Raw genomic sequence first — 18,201 nt, forward strand, 5'->3', positions numbered from 1 at the left:
ATACCTTTTGTGTGTGGTTACATGTATAGGGTTTGTTGTACAGATTTTATCCAAACAGTGTAATTATTCTGTAGGTGTTGATCCCAACATTTTGTCCTGAAATGAATATAGGAATCTGTTTGTACATCTTCCGTGGTATAAAGCACGTGTATACATTTCTTGTACATTTCATTTATTTTGTTTGTAAGATCAGGGGTGGATTTCACAAAGGTAGTCCTAACTTAGGACTAGTCCTAGGCAATGCTAAGAGATAGGACTGGTCCTAAAGTTAGGACCAGTAACTCATCCTAACTTATAGGACTGGTGCTAATCCTAAATTAGGACTGGTCCTATCTCTTAGCATTGCATAGGACTAGTCCTAAGTTAGGACTAGCTTTGTGAAATCCACCCATGTGTGTGTAGGACTTCTTTTCGATTTTGAACAAAATCAATGAAATCATTTGAGAGAAACATCCATTCTGAAATTCTTAGTAAGGCAGTGTGCGAATTGACATGCAAATGTTTAATCGGTTTGTCACTATTTCCCGTGACCCGCATGGCCGATCGATCTCAAACGTCTACACAGGTTTGTCAGTTTATGTGTAATATTGTGGATTACACAAAGTGCTTATCATATGCCAGCAACTCTATTTCCCGCCTCTATTTCCCGCCTTCGTGCATCACCAAGCTAATCCGCCTCCACAGTACTTAAGCAGCATGCAGCATCAGAATCCAGCTTATCCAGAAGACGATCAGAGCATACTGATCGAAACGTCGAGTTGAAACCAACGGTTCTTTTCAGAACCACTCAAACTCATTAGAGATAGTCATTACATGGTGTTACCACAAACCTTTCCATATCATATTTCCACCATGCAAAGTTTCAAATCCTACTTACACAAAAATTCAACATAACGAAATTGTACATAGTACTGTAAAAACTTTATTTCTCGAATAAAAGTTAAATTTACAATCCGCGAGTATTAACTCTATCGATACAATTCACAACCTTTTCGTTAAAATAAAGTATAATCGACATTCCATCATTCGTTTATAACAGGTATCATTCTAAATTTAAACTGCCAAGTGTGGTTTAACAAACTTTGATATTGGTAGATATTTCTGGAGTAGTGGTCCGTTTAATTAACGTATTATTTGCTAACAGTGTCGTACTGCTTATTCTTTGACAGCGCACATTATGCAACTTACTTTTCCTGCATTGGCCCGACATCAACGGCAATAATCTTTGTTGTATTCCTAAGTCTATCTTTATACCATTTTTTGTTGTTGCAACATTGTATAACAAATCACTGGACACAATGACCGAGTTTAATCAACTTAGTACCTGACCATCACGCTTGCCTGGTGAAGATTGAAAAGCGTTAAAGACACTGGACACTATTGGTAATTGCCAAAGACCAGTCTTCTCACTTGGTGTATCTCAACGTGTGCATAAAATAACAAACAATAAGGTCGTCGAAGTTGCGAGATAATAATGAAAGAAAAAACACCTTGACATACGAAGTTGTGTGCTTTCAGATGCTTGATTTCGAGACCTCAAATTCTAAATCTGAGGTCTTTAAATCAAATTCGCGGAAAATTACTTCTTTCTCGAAAACTAAGTCACTTCAGAGGGAGCCGTTTCTCACAGTGTTTTATACTGTCAATCTCTCCCCGTTACTCGTAGTCAAGAAAGGTTTTATGATAATAATTATTTTGAGTAATTACCAGTAGTGTCCACTGCCTTTAAGCCGATGTCCCATGGCAAATCTATCCGTCTGAGATTCTGTCCCCTGTTATGGGTAATAAACGTGGGCTGAAGGAGGGTGTTTCAACAGAGGGCGTTATCAGTCGGGGGACATGATTTCCTGCCATATGGCTGGCGTACTAGCATTATTCGGAAATGGTTTGAATTCTCGACAACAAACTTCTAATCCAGATTCTTAGCTTTAGTTAGACTTGTGTACAAGAAGATAAACTGTCGCGGTGATAGCGAAACGGTTCTCTCGCATCTATCTCGCGAGAGGGCTCCCCACGTGACACAGTCCAGTAGTCGCGAGAGCAGCAGTATCCCAAGATATTTGCGAGGGGGCCGTTTCGCAACGACTTGTCCACACGTCTAAGTGCGTTTAATTCACTATTCTCTTAGTTTGAATTCCTCGATAAATATTATGAAAACACACTAGTCCGTGTGATTGAATATACAAACAAGACTTTGGGTATAGTGTTAAATATAACGGGAAAACTGTTCACGCACCAAGCTAATAGTTACAAGATGCTTTTAGTTTGACAAAGATACAGTGGACTTATTGACAAAATAACTGCTTACTGATGCCTGAAGCTGATTTCACGAAACTCTATATAGGAGTAATCCTCCTCGAGTTAGGAAAAGTCTCGTCCTATCTTATGATGGGTTCAATGCGTCCTAACGTCTATGGATACGGAACTTAACTCATCCTAAGAGTAGTCCTAAGTTAAGAAGAGTTTGGTGAAATCGACGGCTGGTACTGTCTACGAAATATAGACCCACAGCAGTAACCCATGCCATTTATTACAATAACACACATGCAAGATTTTCGAAAATCAGAACTATTTTGTTTCAGTTTTTGTTGTTTTAGTTTGGTTGAAATTTTCGTCTGATCCGATCTCTTGCGCTTGAATAATGCTTCGCTTCTTCAGTGAGCGTACGAAGAGACCGGTCACGAGAAATAGCAGTGATGAGGAGACGACTAACAACACGCTCAGTAGAGTTATCGTTACGCTGTATTCGCCGGAACTATTTCCTGCTGTGTGGACCCGTTCATCATCTGGGAGATAATGTATAGTTGTTGTATGTAAGGGCAGCTTAGAGGAGAACATTTCAAAAATCAAATCAATGGAATGAGTTTTGTCTCCTGATGTTCATTCGAGCATTTCCCGGATTCCATGTTTATTAAAATCTTAATTCATTGCAAATTTGAGGCATTGTGGTTTTTATAACTCTAATTTTGATCACAGACAGTGATGTCAAATTCTGACCTATGACCTGAGGCCGATTTCACAAATCAATCTTGAAGGCACGGGACACTTTTGGTAATTACTCAAAATAACTGTTAGCATACAAACTTACTTGGTTACAAGCAATGACGAGCGGCTGATAGTATAAAACATTGTGCGAAACGGCCCCCTCTGATTTTTGTTTTAGTTTTTTAAGAAGAGGTAATTTCTGACTCAAACAATAAAAGACTTCAGCAGAAGCCTTTTATTATGCATCTGAACGCACATAAAGTAATGTACAAAGGTGTTTTTCTGTCATTATTCTCTTGCAAATTCGAAAACCTAAGCCAAAATGTTCACAAGTTTGTTATGTTATATGCATATGTTTGGATACACCAAGTGAGAATACTGGTCTTTGTCAATTACTAAACATGTCCAGTGCAATGCTATGCAAAGATGACTATCACAATACAAATCACTATGGCAATACTGACAAACCATCTTAAAGACACTGGACACTATTATTGTCAAAGACCAGTATTCTCACTTGATGTATCTCAACATATGCATTTAAAAACAAACCTGTGAACATTTGAATCATTTGGTCGTCGAAGTTGCGAGATAATAATGGAAATAAAAAACACCCTTGTCACACCATGGTCACACGAAGTTGTGTGCTTTCAGATCCTTGATTTCGGGACCTCAAAATATAATTCTGAATTCTCGAAATCAAAATCCTGAAAAATTACCTCTTTCTCGAAACTACGTTAATACGACAATTAAGTTGTGCAAATTATGAAATAAAAATGCTGGTCAGTGTGGGGCTCGAACCCACGACCCTCGCGTTATTAGCACGATGCTCTGCCGACTGAGCTAACCGACCAATTAATTACCTCTTATCTAACTTTTATTAAGTATTGACAATAGTTGATGGCCGTTTCTCACAATGTTTCATATCAACAGTTATCCATTGCTGACAACCAAGACATTTTTTTATGCTAACAACTATTTTGAATATAGTTACCAATAGTGTCCAATGTCTTTAAAGGGACACACCGGCCGAATTGGGCTATTTGGGCTACAAAATAGACTACGATGTGACTTCAACAGTCTTCAAGCAATGAAGAAGAACAGTCCTCAAAAGAAATCATCAAATTTAGCCGTTTTTGAGCATTTTAAGACAAAAACGCAGGTCGCGTGATTGTTCTAACCAAAAAGTGGTACAAACAATCACGTGACCTTCCGGGCTAGTTTTACTTTCAGCCGTCTAAAAGTAACTTACTTAACCAAATTTAAATCTTTTTTTTTACAAATTGTTTTACGAATAATTGACGAAAAAGATCATGTATTCAAATTATCGCTACAAAATGTAAATAATGGTGAAAATTCTAACGTAAGATTCACATACAAAGAATCCGTGTAACGGAAGTTTGCTGTATGGCCGCTTTGGTTTTTTAAATCATTTTTCGCTAAGTACGTGACATTTTGATGATTTTTTTTACAGCAACCATCTATAAAAACATTATTTATGATTCTACAGCCCTAAATTGCGTAAACGGTGAGCCGGTGTGTCCCTTTAAGGTGAATCTTAGAGATTTGTGAAATCGACTATTCACACAGTAGCAAACTAGACAGGGACCCTTGCTAAATTGCTCTCGTGTGAAAGGGGCTTATGATGTCTGTTTACACACCTTCCTTTATTTGATCAATATGATTGAGCGAAAGTGTTACTTCGGTCGAGTACCCATTTTCTGCATAGACTTTCCAAGTTCCGAAGGCATTTTCTTTACTGTCTACAACATACAGACGAGCGCTTATCACACTGTTGTTCTCACTTTAAACAAAAACAGAGAAAAGCAAAAGTTAAGTTTGATGATGGTTATGCTTCAGTTAAAGGCACTATTGGTAGTTACTCAAAATAATGGTTAGCATAAAACTTACTTGGTAACGAGCAATGGAGAGATGTTGATAGTATAAAACACTTTGAGAAACAGCTCCCTCTGAAGTAACGTAAGTTTTTTAGAAAGAAGTAATTCCTCACTAATATTTGAATTGAATTTGTGACCAGCTGAGGTCTCAAATTCAAAGCATCTGAAAGGACACAACTTGTGCGACAAGGGTGTGTTTTCTTCCATTATTCTCTCTCAACTCGACGACAAAATTGAGCTCAAATTTTCACATGTTTGTTATTTTATGCATAATGTTGAGATACACCAAGTGATAAACTGGTCTTGCGAGAAGACTGGTATTTGACAATTATCAAAGGTGTCAAGTCACTTTAATGTTTCAGATCCATTTTATACTTTCCCCATGTTGAGGTTCGATTCTTCTATTACATGTATTTCCTAAAAACTATTACCGCACTTCACACAATGTCAACAGAACATTGACGTTAAGTCAGAACCTAATCTCTGTTCACAAGAGAAACCGAAACAAGTTGACCTTTGACACAAACTAGAAGTTGTTTGGTTTGATCCTAACTAGTTTAACATCAATTATAGTTTAGTTAGATTGTTTATAAAAATTATGTACTAAAAGGCAGTGGACACTATTGGTAATTACGCAAAATAATTATTAGCATAACACCTTACTTGGTGACGAGTAATGGGGAGAGGTTGATATTATAAAACATTGTGAGAGGCAGCTCCCTCTGAAGTAACGTAGTTTTCGAGAAAAAACAAGTAATTTTCCACGAATTTAATTTCGATACCTCAGAACTAGAATTTGATGTCTCGAAATCAAACATCTGAAAGCACTCAACTTCGTGTGACAAGGCTGTTATTCTGTCATTATTATCTCGCAACTGAGCTCAAATGTTCACAGGTTTGTTATTTTATGCATATGTTGGGATACACCAAGTGAGAAGACCGGTCTTTGACAAATACCAATAGTGTCCAGTGTCTTTAAAGCCCGGTCCATTTATTTGCCTTACGCATATTAATAATTGTAAATCTATTACTCCGCGGTAGTAGAATATACAGCAAGACAGTTCTCTAAAGATCAAACCCACTTGGCAATATGCTATAGATATTCAAATGGTGTTACCGCAAACCAAATATAAAGGGAATGCCACTGTCATCATGGACCGCACGGAGTACACTGACAAGGTAAGGAACATTTTATCATCTGGTTCATACCGCCCCCTCCCCAAGGACCCCACACCTAGCATCGAGAAGAGAGTTGCCAGCAAACTCCTTTCCATCCACCGGTCTCGAGCTCTCTATCGTAGGCTCCGCCCATCCAGCTCCACCTGTCCCAAGTTCTTTGGCAATCCCAAGATTCACAAGCCGGAAGTTCCCCTCCGCCCCTAGTTGCCTCGAGGGGTTCCCCACACCGAACGTTACACCAGCGGTCTTTCCATCATCCAGCCATCAAGTCGTCAGTCAACCGTGCGCTTCTCTACAGCGGAATGGATACAACGCCAAGCAAGTCAAGACAAGCAAGCCCGTCCCCCCCCCCCGACCGAAGGGTCTCCTATACCCAAGGTCAAACACACACACCCACAGTTAGTTTACCATACCTAGGTCCCCCCTCTCATCGCCTCCAACGCATCTTCAAGGAAGCAGGTATCAAGGTGTATCACTCCGCCCCGAAGAAACTCCATGGCTCTCTCCAATCGCACAAGGACAAGAAGGACCCCTCCGCCCGTGCCGGAGTCTATCGCATTCCATGCGAGTGTGGTAAGGTTTATGTCGGGGAAACCGGGCGTAACCTTCCCACTAGACTTAAGGAGCACCGAGCACACGGAAGGAGGGGGGACTTCGATAAATCCGCCATCGTCAAGCATTCCCACATCGCTGACCACCGAGTGAACTGGGATGCTGCTGAAATCATCGCTCCTATCCAGGCGTGGCACCCTAGACGCATTAGAGAGGCCATCGAGATCCACAAGCATGACACCGTACCCCAAGACATCGGCTTCCACATCAGCGACATCTGGCTCCCCTTTCTCCCGACCAATGGATCTTCTATATCCACGGTCACCCCCTAGGCCCCAACCATTAGACTGCTTTGGGTCATCTATACCCTCAGTCACCTAGGCCCCACACCCTCACTATCCCCTGTGCTTGTTCCTACTGACGCGGTTCAGTGAGCACACACCCCCCACACAACACCCAAGGCTCCACAACAGGTTTCACCACGCATCATCGAGTTCACTTCCCGCCTACATTTCCTGCCTTCGTGCATCACCGCTGATCCACCACCTAGTACATAAGCAGCATGCAGCAGCAGAGTCCAGCATTCTCCAGAAGACGATCTGAGCATACTGATCGAAACGTCAAGTTAACCCAACGGTTCTTTTCAGAACCACCCCAACTCATTTAGAGATTGTTATCACATGGTGTTACCGCAAACTCTTCTATATCTTATCTCCACCATGCAAAGTTTCAAATCCTACTTAAATATATTGTAATTTTACCGTTACTCATGAATGTATTATTCCTTGTCTCACCTGAAATTCTCCTTAGTCAGGTAGTCGATGTCCTGTATGACCTCAATGGGTGTGTCCACGTCATCTACTACTTTCATCCAGCCTACACTGCCGAGTCCAGCCGTTTGGTGGCCCAAGTAGAACTTGCAGTAGAAGCTGACAGTTTGACCTAGCTTGGCCGTGTGATTGATACATGAGCTCTCCTTGTCTTCTATGAGAACGGGTGGACCATTGTAGGACTCCTCTGAGGGTGGGGAAATAGTTCAACATTAGTAAGGATGTGATGTGTGGTGAGGAAACTATTACAATGCATTGGACATGTTTGGTATACCATAAACCTTACTTGGTTACGAGTAATGTAGAGAGGTTGATAAGTATTAAACATATAGTATAAAACATATAGTTGGTATAGTATTCAATCCAATTTAAGTTAATTCAATTCAATTCAGTTCAATTCAATAATGTTTTAATTCCAAATACCTTAAAATAACACGACAGAAGTTGTCAAAGGCCAGTGTGTATTCCAACATATTCATAAACGCAACATTATGCATTTCATAACCTGTGAAAAATTTGGGCTCAATTGGTCATCGAAATTGCAAGAAAGAAAAAACACACCATTGTTTCATTCCTTGTGTGACTTCATCAAATGCATAATAAAAGTGAGAAGATACTCCTTTCTCGAAAACTACGTTTCTTCAGAGGGAGCAGTTTCTCACAACATTTTATACTTATCAACCTCTCTAGCCTACATTACTCGTTATTACCAAGTAAGGTTTATGCTAACATTTATTTTGAGTAATTACTAATAGTGTATAATGCCTGAAAATGAAAACTACTAATACAAGTATTGGTTGCATGGATGTGATTTCAACAAGCGATTATATTCTGCAACACGCACGAAAGAATTGCATCAAATTGTGTTTTTTTCACTTCCTTGTCCGCGGTTGAAATTTGATCACTGTACACACGAAATAGACAACTTGTCTATTCCACGCCCACCAGTGTGGAATTAAAGGCAGTGGACACTATTGATAATTACTCAAAATAATTACTAGCATAAAACCTTACTTGGTATTGAGTAATGGAGAGAGGTTGATAGTATCAAAACATTGTGAGAAACGGCTCCCTCTGGAGTGACGTAGTTTTCGAGAAAGAAGTAATTTTCCAGTTTAGATTTTCAGGTCTCGAAATCAAGCATATGAAAGCACACAATATCCTGTGATAAGGGTGTTTTTTCTTCTTTCATTATTATCTCGCCGACCAATTGAGCTAACATTTTCTCAGGTGTGTTACTGAATGCATATGTTGAGATACACCAAGTGAGAAGACATGGTCTTTGACAAAAGACAATGTCTTTAAATTTAACGCGTAAAGTTCAAAATTGACCTCACCCTTGACCCAGAGTGAAATACTCCTGCTAACACTGCGCTTTCCATTTGACACAACACACGTGTACTTTCCTTCGTCGTTGAAGTCAGCGTCTTTGATGAGCAGTACTTGATTTCTGTCCTCCAGGTGTTCATGGTCAGATGATTTCCATGGATACGGGCTGCCATCTTTGTACCACGTGATACTGCAGAAATTCAAAGCTTCGCAATTCAATTTCTTCATTGATCCAACGAATGTAAACTCGACTGCAGATACCTCGTAGACAAATGTGGGATTTCCGTCTGCAAGAACAATGTGTAAGATTACGTGAAAATAAAGGTATTTGCTGCAAAGCCTAAATAGCACATGCAGTTTATGTCACACAACCCCCACCCGATCAGCAGAGTGTGGGTACGAATCCCCAGCCGTGACACCTGTGTGTCTTTAAGCAAGACACTCAACCATTGCTTCGTCCTTCGGATTGGACGTAAAGCCGTTGGTCACATGTGTTGTGTAACGCATGATAACCCAATGCACTTATCGAAAAGAGAAGGGATTCGCCCCGGTGTTCCTGGCTGTGGCTGCTGTATGCGCCGTAGCACCTTGTAAACCTTTATAAGGTGCTACATAATTGGGTCTCATAATTCATAACTGCAATAACCTATATTTCTGAAAGTTTGGATATATACTCAGCGCCTTGAGTACCTTGTTTTGGTGCACGTGCGACTTCGATATTATTATATTATTATTATTTTAATATACCAAAACATGGATGTTATAGAACCTCGATGACCATCATGTAGACTACAATCAATTCTAAAGACACACTTTCCAGCATTTATAAAAGATGTATTTTAAACGGATTCTGCAATTCCAAAAAGAGTATGCAGAATAAACTGCAGCTCACGTGCAGTTTTTTCAAACGGATTACTAAAAAGGCACGATAATCAATTTTGATGACGAACAAGTCTTGCACGTTCTGTGGTATACCATGTTTTCTGACATTACACAAAGTTTGCCTCAGACGTGCATCGAACCCCGGACGACTTTCCAGAACCTAAGCAGGTTTTGCGACCACTACACCACAGCGATCACACCGGAACCAAGGCTATCAGGGAGGTCACCGGATGCCCGAACCGGACCAAGAGTAGAGGACATTCATTCGTGTTAAAGGTTATGTTTTGTTTAACCTTTTGCCGTGCAGGTGTATATGCGTCATTGCCAGCAAACCACAAAAGCTTTGCACTCTCTTAATGTAAACGAGTGAAAATTCACTCTTTTGCTCAAGTGGTGTCAATTTCACTCTGTAAGAGTGAAAGTCAATATGTGTCACTCTCTTTGAGTGAAATTGGAACTAAGTTCACTCTTAAATGATTTTAAAGTATATACCCGTCTTTCACTTCATAAAGATTTGTCCGTTTGGCTCTTTGCAAGAGTGGTATGGCGGGCAAAACGAGTGGTTTTTCACTCTCCATACGCCTGCAACCGCGGACCTCCTATTGCCCTCTTTTGTTTATACTTTTTTTGCGACAGCTCCCTTTCGTACACGTTTTCCGACCGTGGACTTTCCCGAACCGTGGACTCTGTTGTCCTCTTTTGTTGTATAGGTACCAGGTTTGATTGTGTATACCCATATCTAATAGGCTTCTCACTGACGGGTCAAGGTGTTCGGGCCATCAGGATTTTATACTTCGGAAGTCCGCAACTAAAGAATGAAGAACGTACTCGTAAAACCTTTATGCAATGATTGCTCCTTTTTTTTTTTTTTTTAACTCATTGTTGTTTTCCCATTGTGATTGTACCTTCTCATTTTTTTTTAATACCGTTATCGTAAATTTACTTGCAGTCGGCTGATGCTCCGATTTGTAAATGTGTATAATAAGCCAGTAATGAAAATACCCCCTTCTCTCACTGTCCCTGAAAGAGTAATATTGTGCTCTAATTATTTGCTACTTTTGCACCCGGAGTGAGCTAATAAAACACGCATGGGTTCCTTTCGGCGAATGCGGTCTACTGAGTCCATTTTTTTAATTATAACAAAACGAGGAAGTGGAATAACATTTTCATTTAGGCCCAGTATTGATATAAAAAAAGGAATTTGTACGTACGTTTGGTTATGGCAATACAAACTTTCGATTAGAAGCCACGGCAGCTTTCGATTGTATAAAGCATTTTGAGAATTATTTCACTTTAATTTTTTTCAAGTAATATCGTGGTTATGAAAAAAAAATATGCAAGGTTTTGTTCCCTAAAATCAGGGAAGCTTTGGGTTTATTTTTCCTGCATGTTCGGATTTTCGGCCACCTTTTAAAATAAAATTTACACAATCAGTTTTATTGTATAATACATAAACGTTTATATAGGATTGTTAAACCAATCCAAAAACCAAAAGGTTCATACTTTGCAACACATAGGCTTTCATTCAGAAAATCAATTTAAGAATCAAACATTGAAATTCAAACATTCAAATGAATCAAAGCTTTGTCTCCATACGACGATTTTCCACTATTTTTTTATTTCTATATATATCGTTCCACCACATTCAGATTGAGTCTGTTCCCTCAATTATTATCTCAGAAAATGAATGTTATATTTTAAGTGATAGTCTCCGATTCTACATCTTAATTGTCTTACCCCCAACTGGTTCTTTTTGGAGAGCACATCCAAATCCCGGTCCAACTCCGCATATCAAAATGGCAGCTGCAGCAACAATAGCAACAGTAGGCCGAGTCATGATGTTCATCTCGGATGCTTGTATGAGTCAACTCAGAGTCGAGAGAAAGGAAGAACTTGCTTGTTCTTTCTTCGTCTGTGATGTTGGTGCTTCAATGCTGCGTTATCGAAGAAGTCGCATCTTGCTGCTATGGTGCCAAACAGCTCTTTATATATCATCCCAACCTTCCTGCTTATTTTGGTGTAAACCTAAACTAAGCTTGTGACCACAACCAGGATTGCAACCATGACTCTGCTGTGTGCTTTCGGTGGGCGTATTGGTTAATCAGTTGGTTTCCATTTATTCAGTTTCACTTTATTACAAAACAAACACACAGCGTCCCTGGGAACTCTACTGACCCCGTAAAACACATATTTTCAGACTGGCCTTTGAAAACATCTGAAACTTCTTTTATTGACCAGGGCCCAATTTCATAGAGCTGCTAAGCATCAAAATTTGATTAGAATGAAATTTCTTCCTTGATATAAACAAGATTACCAACCAAATTTCCACATGATTTCCAGAGTAAGCAAACAACAGCTGAATACCAATAAAAAGCAATAAGCAACGAATGGAAATTTGGTTGTAATCCTGTTTTTATCAAGGAAGATATGTCATGCTAAGCAATTTGTTTTTGCTTAGCAGCTCTCTGAAATTAGGCCCAGGACCGGCGTCTTTGAATGTGTAATACAGAGAAAGAGCGTCTTACCAAATGCTGTGTTTTGTTGTTATTATTATAAAACAGCAAGCCTATGAAAATTTGGACTCAATTGGTCTTTGAAGTTGCAATAAAATGATGAAAGAAAAAACACCCTTGTTGTACAAATTAATTTGCTTTCAGTCAGGCCAGAAGTCTTTAATTTTTTTAGTGAGAAATAATTATCTCTTTCTCAAAAACTACGTTAGGCCAACTCCAGAGGGAGTCATTTCTCACAATGTTGTATACAACAGCTCTCCATTGCTCGTTACCAAATAAGGTTTTATGCATATTAATTACCAAACGTGTACAGTGCCTTTATCATGTACTCCACTATTGTGATAGATGGAGACTTTTTTTGTATGTTTTGTTCAGTATGTACAATCATGGAATTAGAAATAGATTTCTACCCGCACATATAGTGCGGTGGGTGACCGGTGTGAGATAAGCACACACCCGGGGACACACGCAAGCAGTGATATTGACGCAAATCCGCAACGTTCCGGAATTAACATTTCGATACAGTTTGCAATTCTCAATCCTTTTGGGGTGAAACGGAAGACCTGGTGCAACCAACCATGCATGGAGATTTACAACCCAGTATCTTGTTTTACAAACATTCAGTAAGCAACACGATGGGTATGTTCAGACAGCGTACTAACTTAGACCCGAACCGGTCTAACTTTTACGAGCAGCGGGGGGTGGTCGTAAAAATAAAAACCCATTGCGTTCAGACAGCACAGAGTTAAACCCGATCCGGTTTATCTTCGGTTTTAAGAGGTCAAAGTAGACGCGACCCCGTTGCTCTACATCCGGTTTTATTCATCAGATTCACGCACCGAGTATGCCGAGATACTGAGTGCCCCATGCCCTGGATGATCAGACAGGGCATAATTATTGGATACAAATGGCTCACTCGAACGCGGTAACAGTTTTACCGTTGGGAGGATAACATGAACACGACTCGAAATTTTTTTTTTTTTTTAATTATTTTTTTAAACAAACAAAATATTGATACAAACCGCCGAGAAAACTCACCAAAATATTGTCCATATTCCATGAAACAGAACACGTTTCATTTTTGTGTTTTGTTTTATACCACTGTTTCCGATTTAATAAATACTTTTAGTTTGTACTTCAATCGATTGGAAGTTGCGATCTCTCAAAAGCTGGTGCCGCGATTTTTATTCCGATTCGTTCATAAACACAACTACACACGTGCAAGTTACGTAAATACATGTACTCTGCAGTATTTTCCCAACTTCCCAACAACGTTGTGATATTGCTGGCGTAGGGAATTTCCCCTACACACAGCCTCGCGCCCACTGCAGTTCATTCTCCTAGATTGAAAGTACAGCACGCTAGTAACGGTGACGGCAATAGAAAGGCACATCCACGGGATCGGTGATGGATAACTATGGGATATCAGAGATTGATCACTATGGGATGGCAGCGCTGTACACATGTGAGAAGCATTACAAAATATGCTTCTTCGCTGCGCTCGTAGTATACGCATGAAAAACAGTTTCAATTTATTGTAGGACACTCAACAAAAAAAGCTTGGAAAATATAATTTTGCTTCAGAATTTAATGAATCATGGGCGTGGGCCTGTGTTAAACTGCATACACCGATCGAGAGGGTTTCGCCAACTCGGTAAGCGGCAAGAAATTAATATAATACTCGGTGCTTTTCAGCATCAGAGGCAACAGAAACCGTATACAAGCACTCCCGGTCCCGGGCGTGTGCATTGAACCACACAATGGGTCGTCCGTTGTGAGTTAAAACCGGATGTCATTCTGTCCACACGCAGTGTTAAAAGATAAACCCGAACCGGTTTAGACTTAGACCGCCTCGCTGGACGGTTTAAGTTTTGGGGTTTAAACCCGATCCGGTCTAACTTTATTTGCGTTCACACGCACAAAAGTTGAACCCGAACCGGTCTAAGTGGACTTAGACCAACTTTAGTACGGCGTGTGAACGACCTCGATAATGACCTTAGTGTGATTAAGTCTATATAAGCTTATTATTTAAGCTTATAATCTCTTGTGGTAATTGGGTATAGTAAAAACTGATTTGGAAATAAGCGGTTTCCAAGGAACAGTTATTTTCGTCTTTTTTTCCAACAAGCCATCGAAACTAATTACAAATTGCAACATTTTGATCTGATGTATAAGTATGTTGACACAGTGTATCTTTGTTTGCTTAGGTTTATACACGCCCTGGTATACACTCATAAGTAATTTCCGGTACCTCCTCAACTTTATCCTTTCGATGTTGGGTGAATTGTCAGTTGTGCGGGGGCAGTAGTTTGAACTGCAAAACCTAATAGTCCAGAAAGCGTCGTCTTAAAGACATGGACACTATTGGTAATTGTCAACATAAGCATGAAATAACAAACCGTCGAAGTTGCGAGAAGTTGCTTTCAGATGCTTGTTTTCGGAACTCAAAATCTAATTATGAGGTCTCGAAATCAAATTCTTGGAAAATAACTTCTTTTTCGAAAACTACGTTAGTTTATTGCTCCATGTTCAGAGGGAGCCGTCTCTCACAATGTTTTATACTATCAACCTCTCCCCCATCTCGTTACTAAGTAATATGCTATAACAATTATTTTGCGTAATTACCAATCGTGTCCACTGCCTTTAATTAACACGGTACATTGAAACATTTGTATTTTTTAAAGTTCGATTAAAATTCTATGTTTAGGCCTATTTCCATTGAATTATAGAAATAAATGCAATTTATGGACTACCTTCAAAAGCGTCATGAAAGGAACAATACGTATTGTTGTTTTTGCTGACAAATCAGTTGCTGGCAGAGTGTAAGCACTTTATGTAATCCACCAAACAGGCCTACCTATTGACAAACCGGTAGCAGTTTGAGATCGATCGGCCATCTGGGTCACAAGAAATTAGTGAAAACCCGATTACATATTTTGCAGTACCAGTACATCGATTAAAACAAATGAATAAAACGCTCACTGAGCGATAAACTCCAAACGGGAAATCAGTTATGTTTATTCAGCCATCATTTTGTGTAACAAAAAGGTAGTAACCGAATGACAAAAATAAGTAATTATTCGGAACCATGTTCGTCACATTCCCTTCACTAACCGTTTGGAATAGTCTAGGTATAACGATGTAGGTATTACCTTCTTCATGTTCCCATCATTTGAGCTAATAAACCGCGTAAAAATGTGTCGCACTTATTCAAATAATTAGGGCCTATGTAGGTAAACTAGCATGGCGTTAGAATGCCAACTGTTAGGAAACTTTCCCCATGTCGAGTCCTATTGGAAACATTATGAAATTGAGTGACACTGGTCCCAAGCAACTGTGGTATAGTATTGCAACTGCATTAGGTCCTAGTACAAGGCGGTTGTAACTTAGTTTTGTAATTATGGGAAGACAACTTTGCATGAAATTGTGGTGGGTGGTCACAACATAGCAATAGCCTTGTTACAATAAAACAGGAAAACCGGCTTTATGACTTTGAATCATCAGTGATACACCAAAAACAATTTGGTGACGAGTACGCTAAATTCTCAATAATCATCCCACCCACTATTCTGGACTTTGTATTCAAATCCGTAACCTGTGCCATGCATTTAAAGCGCGCCATCGTAGATCGGAAGCAATGCTATCTCAGGTTGTTGGCATGGTGACCTCCCTGCAGTCTTCGGTGCATTTGCCGTGTCCGTCAGGGTGCCAGATACGGCAAAAGGTCACCGATTCGTTTCATATTGCCGCATTTTTGACGGTTAGCGCAGCTGCCAATAATTAATGACTTGAGATGAGACTACGTTTCAACGTCACTGATTGGTGGAATGTCATCAAAGCTGTGGCGCTGCGGCCTTTGATAATAATATGGAATTGGGGCTTTTGAAATAATTCTGCAATCGGGAACATTATGCATCCAGCTGACGGAATTCCCTGGGACACGGTCTCAACAGATCAATATTGGCCTCCCACAGCCCGCTAAAGACGGCTTACCCTATTTTGCTCAGTTTCTTCTTTAAGGCTTTTTTTTTTTTTTTTTTTTTTTTTTTTGGGGGGGGGCACTCTCACTAGATTCATCAACAATGCTGTTTCCAGGAAACTCGTCCAACAAAACATAGTAATAAATTGTCATCGCACAGTCAGTTGCAGATGTTTGTTCATGTCAATATTACACAACGTGAGAAAATACTGCATGCCATCCATTGCCAGGTACGACAGTGTCATTGCTAAAGTCATTGCTTTTCCTTCCGGCAACTAAATTCAACAACTTTTTATTTCTAAGTTTAATGGTCATTGTTTATAATTCTCTCCATCCATTGCCAGGTACGACAGTGTCATTGCTAAAGTCATTGCTTTTCCTTCCGGCAACTAAATTCAACAACTTTTTATTTCTAAGTTTAATGGTCATTGTTTATAATTCTCTCCAATGTCAACGCTAATGATGATGACAACATTTATTTCTTACCCAGCAAAAGCTCGTTGTAAACAAAACCTTCACCACGATGATATTGTCGAAACCTAATTCTTTAGCAATTAATCAGTATGAGCATTGAGCCAGATAAAATGCTTGAAAAGCTTATTGGTTTTGGGTCTTACCCATACACCGATGTGTTTTCCCGAGTCCTGTGAACAATTATCACATTCACAGGCATATTACTCGGGTGGGATTCGAACCCACGACCCTTGCAATTCTAGAGTATCTTACCAACTACAGACCATACCGAGCTTTTCCAGTAGCTATAGGCACATCGGTGTATGGGTGAAAACCAAAATTAATATCCTTTATTCCCGATTTCGCTTGATAAGCTATTGTGTTCATTTTAACCTTATAAAACAAATAATCTTCAGCATATACAAATTACCGGAAGCCGTTGAACAAGAGGCGTTTATTTGTTCCCTGAGGGCTTATTACTTCTAAACATATTACCGTCAATGACACAAATCATGCATAAATAGTAAGCCTCTATCTTTGGAAATTTGAACTGAGATTCCAGTAATTTCCTGCAAGAATTTTGAAAACTAAATAGTTTCAGAAGTTCGGGCGGTGCAAGGACGATCAAATATTGTCTAGATTGTACTGGCAGATTCGACTCGTTTCTCACGTAGCTGTCCCTACTTAGAAACCACAAAATAAGTCGGTGTTATCACGAGCCATACCGGTAGCCATGTGTTTATATTATATGTTATGAAGAGCATGTGGTTTGATTTTATCGGAAAAAAACTTCGCTATCGTTAACCGGTCATCACAAACTACCACCATGACAAAGTATTTTTAAATATAGGAACAAAACGGTGGTGACATAGCCTACTGCCAGTGTCAAACAAATAATATTGTAAAAAAAAAAAATCTGTGTTGCACAGGCCTGCTAAACATGACCTTTTCATCTGATTAACAGAGTCTTCAACCGAAAGCCTCTCTGGACTTTCGAAACGTCAGGCCATTGATTTTGCATTGTCAATTTTCGACAATGATGAATTTATAATAAATAATTGCGCCTAATTGGGAGACTCAGGCTGTTTGCATTACCTTGAAGCAGTTAGCGAGAATTGTTGTTTGCAACTGTGACTTGTGTAATATGTTCGTAAGCTATTATTTCCTTTTTCGACACCCACACTTAAATCTCAAACAAGTTTTACATGAGTCAACTCCAATGAGCGACATACAAGCATATTATTGCCAAACAGAATGTCACAGAATGACAATAGAAAACTCTCTCTGACACAACATTATTTTGGTTTCAGATCAAACATTGTCAACCGGTGACTCTCACCAGCCAACTTTAGTCTTTCTCGTCATCCACCCCCTTCCCATTTGGTGTTACCATTCTAATTTTGGTCCTCCTTCTTAATTGATGCTTCCCTTCCCATATTTTGGTGCACCCTTCCCACTTCGTGCCCCTCCCCCATTTTATTTGATGGAAAGTATGCGCCCCGCCCATTGTGTAATCCCACAAGGCGCCCTCAATCGTCTATACCTATTCATTGTGTAAACATGACATGTATTTGGCACATTGGTGACATTGGCATACAGTA

At 39.6% G+C, this 18,201-nt stretch overlaps 1 protein-coding gene and 1 non-coding gene across 3 annotated transcripts; both read right to left on the minus strand.

The window, feature by feature from the left end:
* Positions 1 to 905: 905 nt before the first annotated feature.
* LOC139945273 (interleukin-1 receptor accessory protein-like 1-B) lies at positions 906 to 11,692 on the minus strand. Of its 2 annotated transcripts, XM_071942605.1 has the most exons (5): positions 11,393 to 11,692; positions 8,782 to 9,060; positions 7,409 to 7,631; positions 4,647 to 4,789; positions 906 to 2,786 (listed from the first exon to the last, which is right to left on the minus strand). In XM_071942605.1, the coding sequence occupies exons 1-5, from the start codon at positions 11,499 to 11,501 to the stop codon at positions 2,569 to 2,571; spliced, it is 972 nt and encodes a 323-aa protein (XP_071798706.1). In that variant the 5' UTR covers positions 11,502 to 11,692; the 3' UTR covers positions 906 to 2,568. The 2 variants fall into 2 exon arrangements, with proteins under 2 accessions (XP_071798706.1, XP_071798707.1); XM_071942606.1 differs by lacking the exon at positions 906 to 2,786 and having other exon boundaries at positions 4,638 to 4,789; positions 11,393 to 11,688.
* On the minus strand, positions 3,766 to 3,838 carry Trnai-aau (transfer RNA isoleucine (anticodon AAU)). Its single transcript has one exon. It is a non-coding gene; the product is annotated as a tRNA-Ile (tRNA).
* Positions 11,693 to 18,201: the final 6,509 nt, after the last annotated feature.

Source organism: Asterias amurensis, chromosome 12 (assembly GCF_032118995.1).
Source record: "Asterias amurensis chromosome 12, ASM3211899v1".
In the NCBI taxonomy this organism is placed as follows: domain Eukaryota; kingdom Metazoa; phylum Echinodermata; class Asteroidea; order Forcipulatida; family Asteriidae; genus Asterias; species Asterias amurensis.

Bases quoted from the DNA above. Each gene is read 5' to 3' on its own strand.
- LOC139945273 (XM_071942605.1), bottom strand. From the start codon at position 11,501: ATGAACATCATGACTCGGCCTACTGTTGCTATTGTTGCTGCAGCTGCC. The intron at 9,061-11,392 runs GTAAGACAATTA...TTGTTCTTGCAG, and splicing joins CCAAAAAGAACCAGTTGGGG to ACGGAAATCCCACATTTGTC. The intron at 2,787-4,646 runs GTGTGTAAACAG...ATTATCTCCCAG, and splicing joins TATTGATCAAATAAAGGAAG to ATGATGAACGGGTCCACACA.